Genomic DNA, 21,088 nt, shown 5'->3' with positions numbered 1-21,088 from the left:
GGCAGACCCCAACTCTTCAACTCCACTCATTATATTTCATTCTTTTAGAAAAATACGACCCCTCTCCTCACCTGTGCAAATCCTACCACCCTCCACGATAGTGTTCCTAGAGGAACCCACCCCTGCAGACTCCTCTCCTGCCCAAACATCAGAATCCCCATTAGAAGGGACCAGCCTTCAGCCGGGCACAGTGGCTTACGCCTGTAATCCCAGCACCCTTGGGAAGCTGAGGCAGGAGGATTGCTTGCACCCAGGAGTTCGAGACCAGCCTGGGCAACACAGAGAGACCTTGTCTCTACAAAAAAATTTTTTAATTAGCCAGGAATGGTGATACACACCTGTGATCCCAGCTACTAGGGATGCTGAGGTGGGAGGATCACTTGGGCCTGGGAGGTTGAGGCTGCAGTGAGCCGTGATGAGACCACTGCACTTTAGCCTGGTTGAAAGAGCAAGACCCTGTCTCGAAAAAAAAAAAGGGGGGGGGAGTGGGGGCCAGCCCTCTTTCCTGCATAGGAGTCCCTCGGTATTGACAATCCCTCGGTCCCTGGCATGGAGCTTTGTATGAAGTGTGCTCTGGTGAACAAGCTTTGATCACTCAAATGAAGATTTGATGACTGTTAGAAGGACTGAGGAGAAAGAGAAGGCTTCCTTTTTGCTCCCCCAAGCTGCTGCCCTAGCAACTTTTTAAAAAGCCACTAATAGACAGGGTTTCAAAATCCAGAGGGGTCAGGCATGGTGGCTCATGCCTGTAATCCAAGCACTTTGGGAGGCCGAGGTGGGAGGATTGCTTGAGCCCGGGAGCTCGAGAGAAGCCTGGGCAACATGACAAGGCCACCGTCTCTACAAAAACTAAAAAAATTGCCAGACATGGTGGCATGTAACTGTAGTCCCAGCTACTCGGGAGGCTGAGGCCAGAGAATTGCTTGAACCCAGAAGGTCGAGGCTGTAGTGAGCTGTCACACCACTGCTCTCTAGCCTTGGCAGCAGAGCAAGACCCTGTCTCAAAAAAAACAAAGAAAGAAATATACCTAGCCTCTTACCAGAGGTCCCATCCTAACTCGAAGGAACACATGCCCCAGAATACTAGAATGTACTAGAGTGTTCTTTCCATGGTACCACTAATCCAGAGCCCCTCCAGAACGGACGGTTTAGTGTTTCTATTGCTGGGAGACAAAAAGCCGGATGAAGGGGGTAGGAGGAAGGGAAAGAGAGCCAGGATGTGTTCAGTTTCTACTCCACGCTGGGCACTTTCTAAACATGCATTATCTTATTTCATTCCCACTATAACACTGCGAAATAAGTACTGACCCTACTTGACGTACAAGAAGGCTGTGGTTCAAAGAAGTGAATCCACCTATCCAGGGGTACAGAACGTAGTAAGGAGCAGAGCTGAGATTTTAAACCTACATTCTTTAGAGTAGCCCCGTTGTCTCCAGGAGGAACAGTAGCAAAGCCCAGAAAATGCAGCTCCACGTTTGCCTGTCGGTCTGCTCTTTTCCTCCTCTCTTCACAGTCGTTGACAGCTTCCTTGATGCCAGACTGCGGTGGCTTCTCCGAGGACCTGGCATGGTCGCTGTTGCTCCTGTTTTGAATGAGGACTCAGGCTTAGGGAGGATCAGTAACTTTCCCAGGCCATGCTGCTAGCAGGTGGCAGAGCCCATCTGACTCCTTCACACCCCGGATCACCCCTGCCTCCCTCTCTGGGCTTGTGTCTCAATCCTCCTCTCTCAGGGAGCAGGAGCAGGATCTGTGGCCAGGCAGCACATGGCGGATCTATTCCAAACCAGACCACCGACCTCAATGTGCCTATTAGAACCTTACCCCATTCCAGAGATAGGGCGTCTCCGAGAGGACACGTTGGAGGACATCTGGGGTCTCGATATGGCTGTGGCTCTGTCCTCGGCACTGGGCAGGAAATGCTGAGGGGCACCTGGGCCAGATTCCCATAGGTGCCCCCAGGAGGGCAGGAATTTAACTGAGGACACAGCAGCACTCAATTCCGGTTCCAGTATCCTTGGTTGAAGACAGTTGAGGGCCAACAGCTTTTTTCCTCCAAAAAAGAATTGTCAGGGCACCACATGCTGACCTTGCTCCTAGCTTCCCCTCATTTGAGGAAATGCAGAGAGAAGTTGCCAGGCCCCCGTGGGTCTGTGCTGAGCTGCCCTGTCATCCCACTGCCATGGGAGCAGCATCTAGGCCTGGGAAAAGTGGGTCCAGAGTGGGCAGCATAGTGTTCCAGACACACTGGGGTCTGAGGAGCAGGCCCGGACACAGCTCACATGCACAAACTGTGCACACGTGGCCTGTTCCTGTTCCTTCACGCAAGCCGTGTCCCCGGCACCCATAAAAGGTGACGCCCAGATGGAGCCCAAAGCGTCCCTGACGGTCCCCCCTCCAGCTCGCTGCCTTTCTCCTGATGTCGCTGTTGACAGAGGGTTATGTAACCTCGAAGGAAGGGAGGCCTGGAGTTCTCCCCAAAGCGGCGAGTGAATCAGTTTTTGCTGCCGTCATTTTCTCAGCAGGAATCTGCTTTATGCAGATTGGATTTAGGGGTTTTTCCTGGATGCTTCTGTTTCATTTAACATGCAAGGGCTAATAACTTGTCACAATTCAATAAGGCGGTGGTTACAAACACCCGGGCGGCTGCTTATTTAAATGCAGGTTTGTTAATTAGCTTCTCCTAACAAGGCGTACGCTAAATCAGGCTCCCGGCTGGCAGCACCCAAGCCTGGCGCATCTCCCGGGACGGGAGGTCGGGAGGTTGGCTACAGGGTCACATCCAGTCGCTGGCAGCAGGGCCAGAATTAAAGGCTACGAGGCCTGTCTCAGCCACTCCACTGCCTCAGTTTCCTTCAAATCAAGGCATCAATGACAAATTTTAAAAGCAACTCCAAGATAACCACGCTCTGTCCCTTCCCTTCCTTCCTTCTCTGGTTCTCGTTCTTGTCTTTGATTCCTGACCCCATCCCCCACTCCAAGTGTGCTGTGTGTGTTTATTGCTGTTGCTGTTTGATGCAAGCCCCACCTCTTCCATAAAACCTTCAGAGCTTCCTTCAACCCTGACACCCTCTCCACTTACATATCATCATCTACTCAGTTTGGTAGCAGGTTGCTGGGGTGCTGGTAACAGGGACAGAAGAAAACCAGCAAAGATGGGGCACCTGCTGTGGGCCAGGGGCTGTGTCCATAATCCCCACAACAGCCTGCAGTCGGGTGTCCCCAGCCTCCTACTACATATGTAGACATTGAGGCCCAGAGAGGTTGCGTGACCTTCCCAAGGTCACTGGACCAAAGAGAGTCACTCAGGGGTTCAACCTCCTGCTATAACTTCAAAGCCAGTGCTCTCTCCCGTCCTGGTGGGCAGGAAGTGCCTGAAAGCAGCATGTGTCGGCCAGGCGAGCGTGGTGGCCCACCCCTGTAATCCCAGCACTTTGGGAGGCCAAGGTGGGCAGATCACTTGAGCTCAGGACCAGCCTGAGTAACGTGGCAAAACTCCATCTCTACCAAAAACACACAAAAAATTAGCTGGGCGTGGTGTCATGTGCCTGTGGTCCCAGTTACTTGCCTGTCTGGGGCGGGAGGATGACTTGAGCATGGGAGGTTGGGTAACAGAGTAAGACCCCGTCTCAAAAAAAAAAAAAAAAAAAAAAAAACCACCACAGCATGTGTTAGGGAGGCATTATTCATTACTGTCATCATGACGGTCGCTGCTGTGAGATCTCGCTGAAAACAACGACCCTAGTTGGATCCTAACTGAATCCTGGAATCTGGTTCCACCCAGAACCTTAGGCCTCTCACTGAGCACCTGACCACCGCCATAAGAAAGCCACTGGGTACCCACAGGAGCAGCTGGGCCACTGCCTTTGGAGGGCCTCATCCCTACAGGGCAGTTCCGGGCACCAGCATCCAGTGAGGAAGTCGAGCCTTAAGCCAAAGGCAAGAGAAAGCTGGTCACACAGAAATCCCAGGAGGCATTCATCCATAGACATCTGCCATCCACATTAGACAGCCATGCCCGTCCTTCCCCAGAGGGAACACAGAATGAAAGCACAAAGAACATTGCTTAGCATCACTCACTTATTCTCAAGAAAGGACTGAGAAAGGATCTAAATATAGAAACAAAATAAAAGGTTGGAATGGGGGAGACAGAGCCCTGAGAAGTCCTGGGTTGCCCCAACCCTCCCCCAGGGAAGTGTAAGACCCGGCCCAGGTACCCCTACCCAAACCTCAGGAGCCCTACTCAGCCAGGTGCGCTGCTTCTGCATGGAACAGGTGCCTGACCAGTACCCTCTGGCTGAGGTGGAACCTGCGGTTGCTGGCAGCCGGAACCTCCGGGGATTGCTGCTCCCCATTATGGGCCTGGGCAGGAAGGCTGAGGGACCTAGTGGTCGTCCCTATGACTCTGGTAGAAGCAAATGCCAGGAGTCCTGGGAGGTTGGTTACTCAGTTACCACTGAGGACACTAACCTCCAGGTGTGATGTGTATGGGGGCTGTCACTCTCAGGATACCCTAAAACATGCTGCCTCCAAAGCTAGGCCAGCTGCTAATAAAAGGGTCCTTAACCTCCTGGAGGATCAGAGATGCCAATCAGATGAAAGTGGTCGGGCTCTCCCTAGGGAAATATACATGCAAGCATATACAAACATATACAATTTTGCAATTTGTGGTCATCTGCAGACCCCTCGAAGACTATTCATGAGTCCTAGGTTAAGAACTTTTGCTTGAAGAAGACATTCTAAGAGACTTTTTTCTTAATTAGCACTCCCCGGTGCCCAGATGAGACTTTTTCTTTCTGTATGTGGTCCGTTGACCTTCTAAAAATGTCAGTTCCCTGAAACTCTCTGATGGATGGGTCGGGTATTTTCACACCCCCAAAAGCAGAGGTCTGGATCTGATGGTGTCTCAAGGACTTGCACCATGCTTAGCACAGAGTAGGTGCTCGACAGTGTGTGTTGAATGAATGAGGGAGAGGTTCCCACGTGCTCTGTGAGTTTGCACTACTCTATTTTTATAGCTCACATGATTGCTCTTAATTCATAGTTATCAAGCCCACTGGTAAGGCGCCTTGTATCACTAAGATCAACATTATGGCCTTTTAAAGGGGAGTGTATTAGGGCCCATCCAGTCTCTGGGCAGTGTTTCTGGCACCCAGCCCGAGAGACCTCTTCCCCACCCACCCTCACTCCCATCTCAAGTCTCAGTTTCCCAAGCACTTGGACACCTCTGTCCAGTCAAGGCTGACACGAGCAATAGTGAGAAAGCCACAGAGCGACTGAAAGAACAAGATGGAATCCCAGATCCTCTCGTCCACTATAGCTGCTGAGATTAAAGAGGGGGAACTGAGGTCAGCAGGTCCTGTTCCTGGGGAATGGTGGCAGAGTGGGTGGCTTCAGCCCCCCGGGTTTCCTGGGCCTTGCTGAGAGAGGCCCAGCTCTGTCACCTGCAGAAGATGCCTGGTCGGCTCCCCCTCTTCCCCAGGGAGGAAGGGGGAGAACCTGCCATATCTGAAGTCCAACATAGGCCCCTCCACCCATGAGCTGGGGTCCCTGAGCCTGAGCCAAACTCAAAGACCAAACATGTGAGGGTCTGGGGTAGTGGCGGAGGCCAGGCAAGGAGTCTGGTTTTCCCAGATGAATTCGGGTGGCTGGGCCACATGACATAGCCAACTGAGGCAGGAGTGGCTGTGTGGGAGGCCCGGGTACAGGGGGAGGGAACTCCTACCCCCGCCCAGGCCTTGGATCATTTGAAAGGCAAATGTGCTGGGTTGCCTAGGGAACGGGAGAAAAGGGACTTCCCTAGCACTGGTGACTAGTAAGGGATGGAGACGGGAGCTGTGATGCTGAGAAAATTGTTTCCAAAAAAAAAGTAAAAAGCGGTGACTAAGCAGCCCTGGTTATGTAAAGCGATCCCTGAGGAAGTGTGGGGAAAAGCCTGGAGCCCACCCCCGTGTCCCTCCTCCCCACTCCCAGCCCCGGTGCCTGCTGCCTTGGGAGTTTCCACCAGCCCCTTCCCCCTCCGGCTCTCCCGGAACTCCCTACTCCTCCACAGGACTGCGAGGCAGTGGGGCTGGGCCCAAGCAGGGCTTTCACTGCCAAGGGCATCCAAATGTGGTGGGCAGGACAGGGTACCAACAAGGAGATGCTGGGGCCTGTCCCCAAAGGTTCTGTCACCTCTGCTCTGAACAGGACACCTGGGGTCAGTCCAGCAGGGGGCAAAGGGTCATTTCCCATCCCACAATCGGCACCATCCTCTTCAAAGACAAAGAGTTTCAGATCTGAACCCCGAGGCTGCTGCTTGCTAACGGTGCTGTCTTCACAAGTTACGGAGTCTCTTTGGGCCAGTTTCCTCAGCTGGAGATGGGAGATAGTGTCTACCCCACAAGGCTGTTGGAGTGATTCACTAAGAGAGACAACCTGTGTGCAGTTCAGGGCACAGGGCAACACGTGGGAAGCACTCAGAGCATGTTTGTTTCCCCTCCCCTTAGCCAAAAGCAACCCTAGAGACCGTCTCATCCTTTTACAGAAGGGTAGACCTGAGACTGAGCATTAGATGCCTTCAGGATTGGAGGAGTCCGGCCATCACTTTAGTGCCTTCTGTCCACATCCTTCCAGCAGCCGAAGGTCTGCTGATCCAGACCCCTTTACTTCCTGGTGGATGCGTGGCAGAGGAGTGAATGCCTTCAGGCCTTACAACTCCCACTGCAAGTTTTCTTCTAGTTTCCCAGGAGGCATCCTCTAGTGGGCAGCCCAGAGCACGGTGGAACCTCAAAGGATCCATGCAAGGTCATAGCCCACAAAACCTTCATCTGTGGTTAAGGCAGAAATGCAAATATGCCTGGCTCCCCAGGGAGGTTCTCCCTACTGTCTGTGCTTAAGGATGGGAGAGGACCAGGTAGGGTGCCCTGGACAAATGAACCTCAAGGTACGAACTACTCCAAGCCTCAGAAAGCTACTGAAAAGATCGAGAAACAGCAACCTTGGTCACCAATGAAATCGACCCAGGCCTGAATGAGAAAGGAATGTGTAATTCCTCTCTTGCCTCAAGATTTTTAAAAGGGCCAGGCACAGTGGTTCACACCTGTAATCCCAGCACTTTGGGAGGCCAAGGTGGGCAGATTGCTTGAGCTTAGGAGTTTGAGACCAGCCTGAGCAACATGGTGAACACTAGCTCTACAACAAATACAAAAATTAGCTGACTGTGATAGTGCGTGCCTGTGGTCCCAGCACCTGTGGTCCCAGCACCTGTGGTCCCAGCTACTTCCGGGGCTGAGGTGGGAGGATCACCTGAGCCAGGGAGGCAGAAGTTGCAGTAAGCCATGATCGTGCCACTGCACTCCACCTGGGTGACAAAGTGAGACCCTGTCTCAAAAAAAAGAAAAAGAAAAAAAGAGAGAGAGAGATTCTAAAACAATAAGATGCCTGGGAATCCATGCTGCTTTTAACTTTTCCTGGCGAACTACTGAGCAGTCGTCCCCTCCAAAGTGTTTGCATGTCCAATCTAAGTCGCCCATGTGATGGTTTCTGCCCTGTTTCCTCTCATTTGTTCTTGGAAAATAAAAATAGCCAATCGCTTTCTATATGCGTATACTCGAAGCCCTGCTGAGTGTCTCCTCTTCCAGACCTGACTTTCTTCACCCTTCCCGATGCTAAACACAGTGCTAGGGGCACCATATCAGTGGTTCATAGATATTTGCCAAATGAATGAACATTCCCAGTGGAGACACCACCCAGCCTTCCAAAGGACTCTTCTTGTTAGTGGGACACAGGGTTGGGGGACCACGGCACCAGCCCAGCTCTCTCCCTGTGCTTTTCTGTCTCTCCATATAATGGGGTTGTGGGTGGGGACATTTGTGACCTGGGACCCAGATGCTCTGCTAAAGACCCTTAGAGCTCTTTACCTGGTGACCTCTGTGACGCCATAAAAAACCCACTGGCCTTGGTGTGGGACCTCTCCCTTGACCACCTCCTAGCCCGGTGACCTTTGACAAGTCACTTATTTCTCTGCAGCTCAGATTCTTTATTTGTAAATTGAGGCCAATAATAGCCGCATCAGGGTTGTGGGGAGCACGCGTGCCTGGTTCATCAGAGGTTTTTGGAAAACATGAGGTGAATCCAAATATGGGGTACCTTGAACCCCATGAGGACTGGATCCTTCTATGGGGAGCCAGGGTCCCCATGGCTTTTCCTTCTCAGGATCCCAAACCCTCCTCTGGGCACCACCGCACGCGTGGAGCCGGGAGCCAGCTGACTTGGTGAGGAAACCCCATCCCCCTCCTCCCCCACCTCCCCCGCCCACCTTCCCACCACCTCTGATCAGTGCTGTGAGGATTAGTCACCACCTCCCATGCATCCCGTGCCCCCCACGCAGGCAGACGGGCTGAGTGCTTAATTGGAGTTCCTCACACCTCTGAGGACAGCCTCCGACAACATGACAGAGAAGCCCGCCCTGGTGGCCGCAGCCCCTGACTGACCAGGGCACTAAAACTGGCTGAGAGGACTTTGCTTTCTCTGAAAAAGCCCCCTTCAGACGGTCTCAGCAGAGCAAGGAGACAAGGCCAGGGTAGGACCAGAAGGAGGGCTGGGAGCCATCCAGGAGCCCAGCATCCACAAGACAGCACGCCCAGAACCTTCTCCCAGGGGGAGCTCTCCAGTCAGGCCTCTGCATCCCAGTCCACAGGGTGGCCCCAGGCCCGCTCCATCAGCAGAAGCCTCGTTCCCATCCCCGGATCACAGGCGAGGGAAACAAGGACAACAGGAAGGCAGGAAAAGCATCTTGGGTGGAGCAGTTGCTATCAGTGGGCGTGCTTGGTGAGGGCCCAAGAAGGCCCAGGAGCCTGTCCAAGTTATCACTCGAACCCGGGAGGCGGAGGTTGCAGTGAGCTGAGACCGCGCCACTGCACTCCAGCCTGGGCAACATGAGTGAAACTCCATCTCAAAAAAAAAAAAAGAAGTTCACACTGTGTCTCCCCATAACTGCCTCTAAAGAGGACTAAGCGGGGCGTCTTCCAGGCAACAGGATCCAGTCTCGCATGGAAGCTCATGGATCTGTCCACTGTGGGCAGCTGGGGACTTTGGATCTGGGAGGAATTAGGTCATTTGCTGCTTTACATGTGCCGAGCCCAAGCAGAGAGGGGCGAGATGGACAATCACTGCAGAGCTCAGATAAGCTCAGGACAAGCAGGAGAGACAGGTGTAGATGGGCAGCCAACTCCAGGGGTACAGGAGGCAACCTTCCCCAGATTCCAGGGGCAACTAGAGAGAGGAAGGGAACCGTGGTGGCACTGCCCGGGAGTGCTGCTGCCTCGCGGGTCCCATCGCTGTGGGACTGTGTTTCCCCCTCTGTGCAGGGGCTGGTGGTGGGGAAAGCAGAGTGTGATGACGGTCCTGGGAAAGGAAAGAGAGCGGAGGGGGCTGTAACGAAGGAGCCAAGCTATAATTTCTCATTGAGGGCGCGGGGAAGCCAGAAAGTGAAAAGCAGCCTTCTCCCACACGCCCTCAGCCTCCCCAGCCTTGCATGTCTAATTGGATTCCCTCTGCCTCCTACAAGGTTATCCTTAGCGCCAGGAAAATACCTCATGGTCGGATTCTCTCCTCCCCCTCAAGAGGAAGGCTGGGGGCTCGGAGCAGCACTGCCATTCATAATATTTCCCGGTGCCCCAGCCACCACTCCCTGCTCTGGGGCGACAGGAGTGCCGTGCAGGGCGAGCGAGAAGAGAACCCCGCACCCAGTGGAGCTAGGGCAGGCTGGCAGCCAGGGGGTGAGTGTCCTGGCCATCTCAGGCTGTCACCCAGAGGTCCTGTCAATGTGGCCTCAGCTGAAGCCTGCTCATCTCCTTCAGGGCCTGCCTCTCCCCAGGGTTCCAGGGCTGCATCCCCCCCATCCCCACTGCCACTCTTATGCTCCAGGCCAAGCCCACCCTGGGCTCCAGCCCAGGTCACTCTCACAGCCTAGAAGGGCCCCACCCGACAGCCTGCCCACTGTGGTCTTGTCCTCTCCATCCCAGAAAGTTCTCTTGGGGTAGCCACACCCTCCTCTTCCACACTGTAAATGTGAGAGATGATGCAGATGGAGGAAGTGAGGGGAGTGGAAGAGTAGAGGAGGGGGAACCCCGGGGGACCTGAGGGGAAGCATAAGGAAAGAGGGAAATCAGGGAAAATGAGGAAGGGGCCAGCACCCTTCCTCCTCCATGAGCAGATCAGTGCTGAATGTCTTTCCCAGTTTCTCACTTGTTTTCTCTGGCACACCACCTGCTTCTCTGCACACTCACCTCCTTTGTAGCGCCCTCCCTCCGGACCTCAGCTGGTGTTTCTCTGCCCCAACCCATCATTCCGACCAGTGCCCTTCCCATGTCCCCACCCAAGCCTGCCCCCCCCAGGACCCATCACATGCTGCCCTGGTTGTACCCCAATGCCATCCTTCAGGCCAGTCTGGCTAATGATATCAGGCCATGTGCCAACCACCTCCCAGCTCGGCAGGACTCACTTCGGGGCTGCTCTGAGGAGGAGGAGTCAGCTGGCATGGGATTCATTGACCGATATCTGGGATGCCTCAATTAGAAAAAAATGGCTGACCAACCGTTCTCCTTCTCACATCCATATCAAGCCACTTAGCTCCTTAAGTCAATGAGTGATTATGTTTTAGTCAATTGGGGAATAGATGGTGAAAGTAGAGACAGGGAGGAATCAGTGTTTGCAGATAGGGAGAGAGAGAGCGTCAAGAAAAGATAAGCAAAAATGCAGAGAGGACTCGGCTGATGGAGAAACCCGTGGGAGGAGGATGTAAGAAGACAGTGGCAGCCGGAATGAAAGACCAGTGGTTTGAAGGCTGAGAGCAAGACCAGTGGGGTAACCAGGAGGCCCACAGACCCTGCAATCATCAACACTGAGGTTCAAAGGGACTCATATGCCAGGCACCACGGAAAGCTCCCCCAAACCACATAATTGTACTGTTGAAAGACTAAATCTATCAGCGTCAACATAGATCGGCCTCTGTGCCCCGGAGAACTTTCATGTTTTCTACCAAATCTCATCTATCAGTAAAAAGACAAATGAAGAAAGGGGAAAGGGAAGGGTTTGCAATGACTTCTGGAGACCCAGGCACGCGCCAAAACCTTGGCATAATCTCTCTGCTAGGAAGGATGTGAGCGCTGGCGTCAGCATCTCAGGATTCTGTTCTTCAAAGAAGCCGCTGCCCCTCACAAGGCTTTCTAAGTATTACTTTGGCGTAGACATGAAGAAGGGGAGGGTCCCAGTGGTCCCCAGGGCCCTGCAGAGGTAATGGTGCCTGCCCTGGGCAGCCCCAGCCACAGACACACCTGCCTCTCTGGTTGGAGACACCCCTCTGTGTGCATCTGCAGCCCCCATTGTTCCAGGGGTGAGCCCAGACCACCCTGGCCATCCCTGGTAGGGACAGATGGCCCGGAGAAGCTCACTGCCGGCGCCTCCAGAACGGGAAACCCCCCCAAGAGCCAAGGAGTCGGGCAATCCTTCCTGCCCACTCAGAGATTCCGGAAGCCCTTCCAGCCTGGAGAACCCGCCTCCCCAACCTCTCTCTCGCTTCCTCTGTCTGTCTCCTCGAGCCTCCTGTGAGTGCACAGGAGGGCTGAGGGAAGCCCCGTGTGCCTGTGATGAACGGAGCTAATTTCTGGTTTGCTGGTATGCCGCAGAGACGCTGCCTCCGTCCCCCTCCTTCCCAGCAAACCCTCTCCCACACACAGACAAATAGGCTGCATATTTAATTGGAATTCCTCACACCTACAGGGTAAAGCCTTGTCAGTAGAAATAGAGCCCACAGCCAGCTGGCTTCCCCCATTCCACCCACCTTGTCTCTTAAAAAGAAATCCCCCCCCTCCATACGTGAACACCACCCACGGGCCCCTGCACACCCCTCCCGGCATGGTTGTAAAGGAGGGATTGGTTGGCAAGGCCGCTCCTTGCCTGGGCCTCGACAGCTGGGCCCACCCAGCAGAGACCACCCAGAGGCTTCTCCCTGGCAGACGGGCCCTGACGACCTTCCCATTGCCCACCTCAGGAACCCCCTTGCCAGACGCTCGGTGCTTCCGGGTTCCTGAAGGATGCTGCTGAGAGAGAGAGGCAGGCTTCTCGGGTATAAGGGGCCCGTTGATATGGAGAAGGAAGAGAGGGGAGCCCTAAAACCTAGAACATGACCTTAGAAGAGAACTTAGGGCCTGTCCCTTATGGTACAGGTGGGGAAACTGAGGCCAGAGAGGTGAAGGAAAATGTATCACATGGCTAACTTAATGCAGAGCTGCACTGAACCTGGGTCTCGGCTCCATAGACGCCACTTTGCCCCTTGTCCTGTGGCATCTCTCCAGGATGGTGGCACCCAGGAGCTGGCAGGACCAAGGAAAGACGGGCTCCTGGGGAAGAGCCAGGGAGAGACTGGAGGGCATGGGAGGTCAAGGGACCTAAAAGGGATGAAACAGACCGAGAAGACCATGGGGGAAGGTCAGATTACTTTCTTTCCATATGGCAACAGAAGGAAATCGGACAAGAGGCAGAGGCGCTGACAGACAAGAGGAGGCTGAACTCAGGACAGCCTCGGGGATGGCCAGAACTCAGCAGCCCATCCTGGTGGGGACAGCTGGGCCAGAGTGGCTCCCTGTCTGCACCTCCAGAACGAGAGTCCCTGAAGCCTCACATCATGACCTCGACATCCAGGGTCAGCAACTTCAGCTGGGTTTGCCGGGTGGGCGGGCCTCGGCCCCCACCCCCCCATCAGTGATTTTTATCTTGCTGCCTCCTCCCTGTGGGGCCTCCTTCCCTCTCTGGCTAAAATTGAGCCTGGCACAGGCTGGCGCCAAACCTGTGTGTCAGTGAGTAGACAGCTGCCTATGGGGCTCTGAAGAGTACTGTGACATCCTCCCTCTCCCCCACAAAATATCATCTCAGTTTGCCTGAAAGTTCACCATTAGTGACTCATTTCTTTGGGTTAAACATAGCCCTCCCTTCTTAAACGCAGCTGCTCTAGGAAAGGGTAACTCATTGAGTCCTTAACATCCTAGCGTGAATGGGGAGATAAGTGAGATGCCGAAGCCCAAAAGGAAGGGAGGAAGTGGAAGCAGAGAAAGAGACAAAGAAGAGGAAGGAAAGTGATTGAAAGGGAAGACGAGAGCAAAGAAAGGAGTGGCAAGAGGCAGATCCAGTTCAAGCCGTGGCCTCCTTCCTTCAGGAGCACACACTGTGATCGACGGAGCGCTTTCCTCCATCCTGGCTTGAATCTCACAGCTCCGTGAAGCCAGCAAGAGGGAGGCTGTGGTGCCCATTTTATAGTTGAAGAGACCTGAGTGTCTCGGAGGTTGGAGGACTTGCCATCTAGCCTGTGAGTGGGACAGCCAGGGCTCTCCACCCTACCCGCTGTGTACAGCACCCGTTAGGGGACTGCATGGAGTTCACCTTCTCCCCAGCTCTCCTATCGTCCTCTGGTCAGAAAAGGGAAGGTCCCTGGCAGAGGAACGAGATGGAAAAGGGTGGAGGAGGTAAAGCGAGGACCCCCACAGTGAGAACAGCGAGCAACCCTGCATCCTAAAGCCCCCCACTGAGGCCCCTGAGGGAACAGAGGTGTGGCTGGAGGGCGGAGCCCCCACCCGCTCCATAGTGACAAGCCTGATGCCAACATTGGGAATATCCCACAGGTCCTTCTGGCAGCAGCCTCCCTCCTGAGCACCCTCTCAGGGGCCAGGAAGGCCTGCAGATGACTTTGCTGGCTTGGGGTATGAGCAGGCAGCTGTTCTGTAGGGAGAGGGGTAGGCCAGCCCAGGAAAAGGCCCCCAGGAGACAGAGCCGCAGGAAGACACCCCAGGAGCCTGCTGAGAAATCCCACGGGCTTCCAGGCCCAGCTTCCTCATCCCCTCATCTCCCTGCCTCCCTCCCCGCCTTTCTTCCCTGGGGTCACGGGTCTCCTCCAGCTTTGTGCCCTGCAGGAAGTGGCCTGTCCGCCATATTGAAACTGTCCCCTGTGTCTCCCTCTTAACGAGCCAGGTTAAATATGCTGTAATCAGAGTAATAATACACCTGGGCTGGTGCTTGAGCGAACTGCCTTTTGTGCTGCGATAGGACATTAATAGCAATTATTCTGCTTTGTAATTGGAGCTTTAAATACTAATTCAAACAGCCAGAGGAAAACCAATTAGTGCTAATTTATCTCTATGTGTTTTCCAGAGCTGGTGTCTGTCATACTGTGAAGAAATAGGTTGGTAATTAGTACAGTTGGGTGGTAGATAGAAGTAATTATCAGATTCTTTCATTTTTCTTTGGGTGGGGGGAAAGAGAGGTAGGGGGTGGGGAAGGCCAAGATGGGTTTCTAAGTCTTTGTTCCTTTGAAGTTTAAAGAGAGGGCCCCTGTTAGCTCTGAGAGCCCAGCTCACAGCAGCCAAGACTGTGCAGGTATTTCAGAGGCAGGTGGGTTCTGGTGGAGGCTGCCTTGAAGGCCTTCACAGGACCTTCCAGCTAAGAGGCTCACAGAAGTAAGGCCAGCAATGTCACGGGAAGCAGAATCTTTCCTATTTGTCTAAGAAAAGGTCTGTGGGCCTCAGATAGCTTACCTTCAGGTAGAGGTGACAGTAGGGCCTGAGTCCCAGACCAGCCTCTCAGTTCATAGCTCTATGGCCTGTGCAGAGGCACTGAATCTCTCTGATAGCTGGTTTCCTCATTTGGAAAATGGACATAAGAATACCTACTTTGGGAGGCCAAGACAGGAGGATCAATTGAGGCCAGGAGTTGGAGGCTGCAATGAGCTACAATCACACCACTGCACTCCAGCATGGATGACAGAGCAAGACCCTGTCTAAAAAAAAAAAAAAAAAAAAAAAAAGAGAGAGAGAGAGAGAGAGAATACCTGCCCTGCCTGTCAAGGTTGTTGTGAGGATTTAATTAAATAAAATAAGGTATGTAATGGGCTTGGAACCCAGGAATAATTAGTATGAGTTACTGAGTGCTTACAGTTTGCCTGGGACTCTTCTAGATGCCTTTGTGTATGCAGAATTACCTCAGCCCAAAGCCTTGACGCACTGTGTCCAATTATTTCCCTGCTCCCTCTCCTGCCCAGACCTCTCACCAGCTAGACAACCCTGGAGAAGTTACTTAATTGCACTAAGCCTCAGTTTTCTCATCTATGTCATAGGGGTAACAACAGTACCTTCTTTGTAGATTTATTGTGAAGAGTTAAATTAGACAATGATTACAAAGGCTCTTATCACAGTAATGCAGGGCAGGTGAACCCTAATGTGGGGCTTAGCCTGTGAGGGTTCTTGGCTTCACCCTGGAAAGACTTCAAGGGCGAACCAGTGGTAGGGCAGAAGAAAACAGCTTTATTGAAGTGGCAGTGTCACAACTCTGGCAGCATTACAGCTCCGTGACTGCTCCTGCAGAGCACGGCTACCCCATAGGCACTGTGCTGATCGTAGCAGCTCAGGGCAGTTTTTGCAGTCATATTTATACCTATTCTAATTACACATAGATTAAGGGGCAGTTCCAGCAGAAGTTTCTAGGGAAAGGGTGGTAGCTTTTGGGTGGCTGGGCCATTGCCATGGAAAGGGGCGGTAACGCCCAGGTGTTGCCATGGCAATGGTAAACTGACATGGCACGCTGCTGGGCGTGTCTCATGGAAAGCGGCTTCCACCCCATCCCTGTTTTAGCTAGTCCTCAATTTGGTCCAGTGTCTGAGTCCCGCCTCTGGAGTCAAGTCTCACCTTCTGCCTGAATGGTGCCAAGCATAGACTCAGAGTTCCATCCAGTGATTACTTAGCATTGTCAATATTATTATTATTTCATCACATATGGTTTTGTTATCATCTATACAAATTTTCTTTTTTTTTTTTTTTCTTTTTTGAGATGGAATCTCATTCTGTCAACCAGGCTGTTGTGCAATGGCACAATCTCAGCTCACTGCAACCTCTACCTCCCAGGTTCGAGTGATTCTCCTGCCTCTGCCTCCCGAGTAGCTGGGACTACAGGCGTGCACCACCATGCCGGACTAATTTTTATATTTTTAGTAGAAACAGGGCTTCACCATGTTGGCCAGGCTGGTCTCGAACTCCTGACTTCAAATGATCCACCCGCCTCGGCCTCCCAAAGTGCTCAGTGGTGTGAGCCACTGCACCCAGCCAACAAATTCTCTACTAAAGAAGGTAGATATGGTACTATCAATGCATTTTATTAACTAATCTGCAAGTATTTATCAAATGCCTGGTATGTGTTCAGTACTGTGGGGGTTAGCTTACACTATTCAGTGTGACTAGCACACCCTGAACAAAGGTGATGGGATGCTCATGGCGTTTCCCCAAGCTTCACAGTTTACAAAATGCTTTCACATATCTGATTTCAATGCCTTCTCACGAGTGAGTGAGTTGAGAAGTAACTTTAATCCTATTTTATGGGTGGGCAAATGAGGCTTGGAAAATTTAGGTGATTTGCTCAAGAAAGTGGTAGAATCAGAAGCTAAGCCCAGATATTTTTTACTGCAAAACCTGTGAAGGCACTCAATAAATACATGTTGAGCGGATGCGTGGATACATGTGCTTTCCGTTAAACCACACAGCCCGAACTGCCAATGTGAAGATCATGCTTCTCTGTGTGAGGAGCAGGGCTGATCAAGGAGAGATGGGATGGAGGCATAGAAATCTTCAGAGGACAAATGGAACAACTTCCCTCAGCCTGGGCAGGGTGTCTTCAAGAGCTGAATGAGATGACATTGAAAAATCACAGTCACAATGAATAACTTGGAGGAAGATCTGGTCAGCCGAGGCCCTCTCCCGTTCACCCCAGACCCCACCCCACCCACAGATTCACTCAGGAGACCTGCCTGGACCCCTGGGCTGGGCCTCCAAGGATGCGCAGTGGGAGGGTAGGGAGAGAGGGGACAGGGTGAAGCTTCGGCCAAGGCCGGAGGGATATCAAACACACAGCATTTGAGAAGCAGGGACTAGGCTGGCCTGGCAGTGAGGGAGGATAGGTGCTTTGGAAGGGGGGCTACGATTGATAAGGGAGGCTCTGGCAACCGTGTGGCAGAGAGCAGGTTTCACCAGGGCTACTTCCCACAGCTGTTGACTGCTCCTGCTGCAGAAGCAGGTAGGGGCTGCCAACTAGCTGCTGTCTGCCCACCAAGCCACTGACCCAGTCCCAGAGCTTCCTCCGCCCCAAGGAAGAGGAGCCTTCCTTCTCATCCACACAAAGGTGCCTGCCATAGACCTGCTACCCTGTGGGCTTCAACCCAGAGGAGCGCCTGCTTCCTGGGAGCTGATGGCTGCCCAGGATTTGACATGTAGGAAACCGAAGCATTTCGAAGGCAGAGTTTGAGAAGGTTAGAGTGGCAAAGGCAGCGGGGTGGACAAGAGGAGAGAGTCAGGGGACCCTGAGGGCAGCAGAGTGACAGGAACAGGGAGTCACAAAACAAAGAGGAGGTGCAGGTTCCTGAGCACAGGCCGGGACTGACTTGTGTGTCTCAAAATAATGACTGTAGCGATGGCGGGAGGAAGGATGGGCGGCTTTCTTTTCATTTTTCTCTTTGGTTATTGGTATTTTCTAAATTTTCTACACTGAGCATATTTCTCTTTCATACGAAGAAAAACAATGGAATTTATTTTTTTAAAAAAGGAAGGGACATATGCTGGTGACATTTTGAAGGAAGAGCTGACAGAATTTGATAAGTGACTGGGGAAGGGTGATAAAGGAGAAAGAGGCTGGGTGATGGGGAGATGACAGAGAACAGGCATTCGGGCGGGGAGGCGGGGCCTGGGAAAATGCCCTGTTCTATTCCTCTCTAGGCTGCAGGCAAGACATGGGAGAGCATCCACGCAGCAGGAAAGGAAGGGTCTCAGAGAGGAAACTGAGGCACACAGCAGGGAGGGTCTTTGCTCACTCACCGGGCTGCAGGGCAGCTTAGGGTTAAGAACGGAACTCAGAATATCTTTACCGAAAGGCTGCATCCAGAGCCGCTGAGACAGGACCAAGCATAATAACGGGGCCCTGCCTCTCTGGAGGAGTCTTCAAAACAGAGGCTCTGAGATAAGCCCCAGAGGGCCAGACCCTTAGGTAACCTCCCGGCCTGTAAACTTGGGCTGCTTGGTTGGCGCCAAGAGCATGGGCCTGAGGGAGGCAGGAACCCAGGAGCAACCTCAATGGCGTGCCCAGGGAGTGTGAGGCTGAGGGGTGCTGAGGCGGCACTGAGGCCAAGCTGTCTGGGAGCTCCCAAGGGTCCCATGTCACTGGTGGTGGCAACGTGAGGGTGGAGAGGGAGGGAGATCATCCCTGGGGGACACAGGAGCTGCTTCTCACATCAAAAGGATCCCCCTGCACCTTAGTTTCCAGCTGACCCCCACTCCCCAAATGTCCACAAATGCTCTCAGCCCCTAGAAACCCACTCTACCCAGCTCCTGGTGTGACTGAGTTCTGCAGAGGCCTGACATCTGGTGGAGCCCGGGAGACAACTGTCCCAGGCCACACAAACACCAGGATAGGAAAGGACGGTTCCTTCGGCCTCTAGAACCTTCTGCCTTGCATCTGCCAGTGACACAGCCAAGGGTGGGTCTCCGGAGGCTGCAAGTGGAACGCTGCCTCATGATAGCACCATCTGCGGGCCAACAACAAGCCCGCCCCAACTCCCCTCCCTATCCTGCCCTGACCCACCCCCTACCTCCTTGCTACCCTCCCCAGCACCCGGCTGGCCTCCCTGAACCATTGCCTCAAAAGGCTCTGTATTGACTGGGCCGAGGCCCCACCCGAGGCTGCGTCACTGTTTCCTTGGCAACCGAAGGGCTGGGTGAAAAGTAACACACAAAGCAAACAAAATGAGCTCCACACCGGAGGCCCGGGAACTGTCACCTCAGCATCGTGGGGCCTTGGATTGGCAGGGGATAGGGGGGTCTGCTTGGCTTCATTCACTGAGGCTGTCCTGGGGGGCTCCCGTGAGCACCCCAAACCACCCCAGGCAATAAATGCTTCACAACACGTCGTAGTAGCATGCGTGCTCTTACTGTGCTAGGGGCTGTGTGGCCAGGAGAAATAAGACATCCAAAGAGGGTCCTGTCTCTGCAAGCACTGGCACTAATAAGGCTGAGATTTCAGCCCCAAAAAGGCATCTACCAGGGGGCAAAGGGGCACAAGAAGTGTTTGTGGGCAGTCACTTCAGGGGAAACAGCCTGCTAGGGACCCCAGTGCTCCCAGACTCCTGCATTAATGCTGTCACCCCACTATCTTTGCCCAAGACCCTAGAGCATTTAGGGAATTTCCAACAGGCACCATAGGAAAACCCTTTGTAGGTGTTTGCCTGGAATTCCAAGGTACTTTTCAAAAAACATTTATAGGCTGGGCACAGTGGCTCATGCCTGTAATCCCAGCACTCTGGGAGGCCGGGGTGGGCGGATCAACTGAAGTCAGGAGTTTGAGACCAGCCTGGCCTGGAGAAATCCCATCTCTACTAAAAATACAAAAATTAGCTGGGCATAGTGGCAGCACCTGTAATCCCAGATACTCAGGAGGCTGAGGCAGGAGAATCACTTGAACCTGGGAGGCAGAGGTTGCAGTGAGCCGAGATGGCACCACTGCACTCCAACCTGAGCAACAGAGCCAAACTCGTCTCAAAAAAGAAAAAACTATGCAGTTACAAGTACATACATCAAGTACATAGGTCTTAAGCATAAAATTTAATGGTTATTTACCCTAGTAACCACCGCCAAGATCAAGATAGCAAATATTTCCAACACCCCAGGAGTCTCCCACACACCTCCTCCCCATCCATATATCCCCGGCAAGGTGAGATTATTTGGAGTCCTATCACTGTCAATCAGGCGTGTTCTTGAGTGTCATGTAAATGGAATCATGGTATTCTATCGTAAAAATCGCCTGTGTTGTTGCAGAAAGCAGTGGTCCCTGCTTACTCTTCTTTCCCACTCAAGAAATCACATAGGAATGACAATGGACATGACAACATTATAGGGATAACTTTGAATTCCCTCTGATTTACAAAGAAAAATTTGGTGGGGGGGATTATTCGAAAACCACAGCACTTTGTTATTGGCAGCATATTTGCTTGTGATACATCTCACAACTGCTGGTCCCACACCAGCGTGTCACAGCTTTGAGGCTGAGAACTGCTAGTCTAAGTGGTGTCATTTGGGAAGTAAAGGAAGGTTATTTCCTGCCCCAAAAATATCTTTCCTCTACCCCACTGCTTCCCCCCAGAGCTTCGCCGCAGTCAATTTATTGTGCTGTATGAAGCAGCCCCAGGGTCATCTTTCAAAATGCAAGTACACCTGACGTGAGAATCTGTGAAATCTAGAACGCCCTTTGTATGGCTTAAAGAGGAACTGGAAGCAGGTCTCACCCAGGCACTTCTGCAGCACACTGTAGACCCCCACGGTGAGGTAAGGAGAATGACATTGTCATCCCCCACTTTGTCCATGAGGAAACTGAGGCATGGGGAGGTCCCATAACTCACCTAAGGCCACATGGCTGTTAGCTTGCAGAGGGCAATCATTCCAACCCAGCTTAGTTGGCTTCCTCCAAAGCCTGTGCTGCGATCCACCTGGGTGGACAGGAAGTACTGAGCATTTGGAAGCAAGAAGTGCAGGGAGAAGCCGTGCTGAGAAAAGTGACAGGGCATGAAGTCAAGTGTTAGAGAAAAAAAAGACCCATCTTCCTATTGGATTCCATTCTCCCCACCGCCGCCCTGGGTGCTGCTGCCCCTGAGATACCGGCATGCCCTCCACTGGCTCCCACCCCTCTGTTTTTGGTTACCTCCACAGCCAGGTGCAGGGATGTGTCACAGGCACCAGGCTGCATCATCGCAGCGATATGGTGCACAGGTGTTCCTGTCCCTGAAGGGCCAGCTTCCTGATACACCTCCTGGGCTGTGGAAGAATACCCCTTCAGAAATTTCATACCATGCAGCTTATGTGCATTATTTCAGTCTGAGGAAAGGGTCTCCTTTTGCAAATGAGAAAGCCAGTGCTCAGAGGGTTATGTTATCGCCAAAGCGCTGCAAGCTCTGTGAGGTCAGAGGCCATCTATGAACTGGTCATCACCCAAGGCCAGCTTCTTCCACTTTGTTTGGCATTTCCCTGATGCTTGT

At 52.9% G+C, this 21,088-nt stretch overlaps 2 protein-coding genes across 7 annotated transcripts in view; one reads left to right on the top strand and one right to left on the bottom strand.

Moving 5' to 3' along the window:
* LOC144330723 (uncharacterized) overlaps positions 1-2,424 on the bottom strand; it is an 89,274-nt gene extending 86,850 nt beyond the window's left edge. For all 3 annotated transcript variants that reach the window (XR_013397144.1, XR_013397143.1, XM_077943220.1), the window contains exons 1-2: positions 1,822-2,424; positions 1,408-1,582 (exon numbers count right to left, since the gene is read on the bottom strand). Coding sequence is in view for 1 of the 3 variants with exons in the window: in XM_077943220.1 (XP_077799346.1) it covers positions 1,408-1,582; positions 1,822-1,868 (222 nt within the window). In the remaining 2 variants the exon portion in view is untranslated. The remainder of the gene's footprint in view (positions 1-1,407; positions 1,583-1,821) is intronic.
* Positions 1-21,088, top strand: part of PEBP4 (phosphatidylethanolamine binding protein 4) — a 228,894-nt gene that overhangs the window by 155,781 nt on the left and 52,025 nt on the right.

The sequence above is a fragment of the Macaca mulatta genome, chromosome 8, assembly GCF_049350105.2.
Source record: "Macaca mulatta isolate MMU2019108-1 chromosome 8, T2T-MMU8v2.0, whole genome shotgun sequence".
NCBI lineage: Eukaryota > Metazoa > Chordata > Mammalia > Primates > Cercopithecidae > Macaca > Macaca mulatta.
This window is presented reverse-complemented; position numbering and strand designations above follow the sequence as displayed.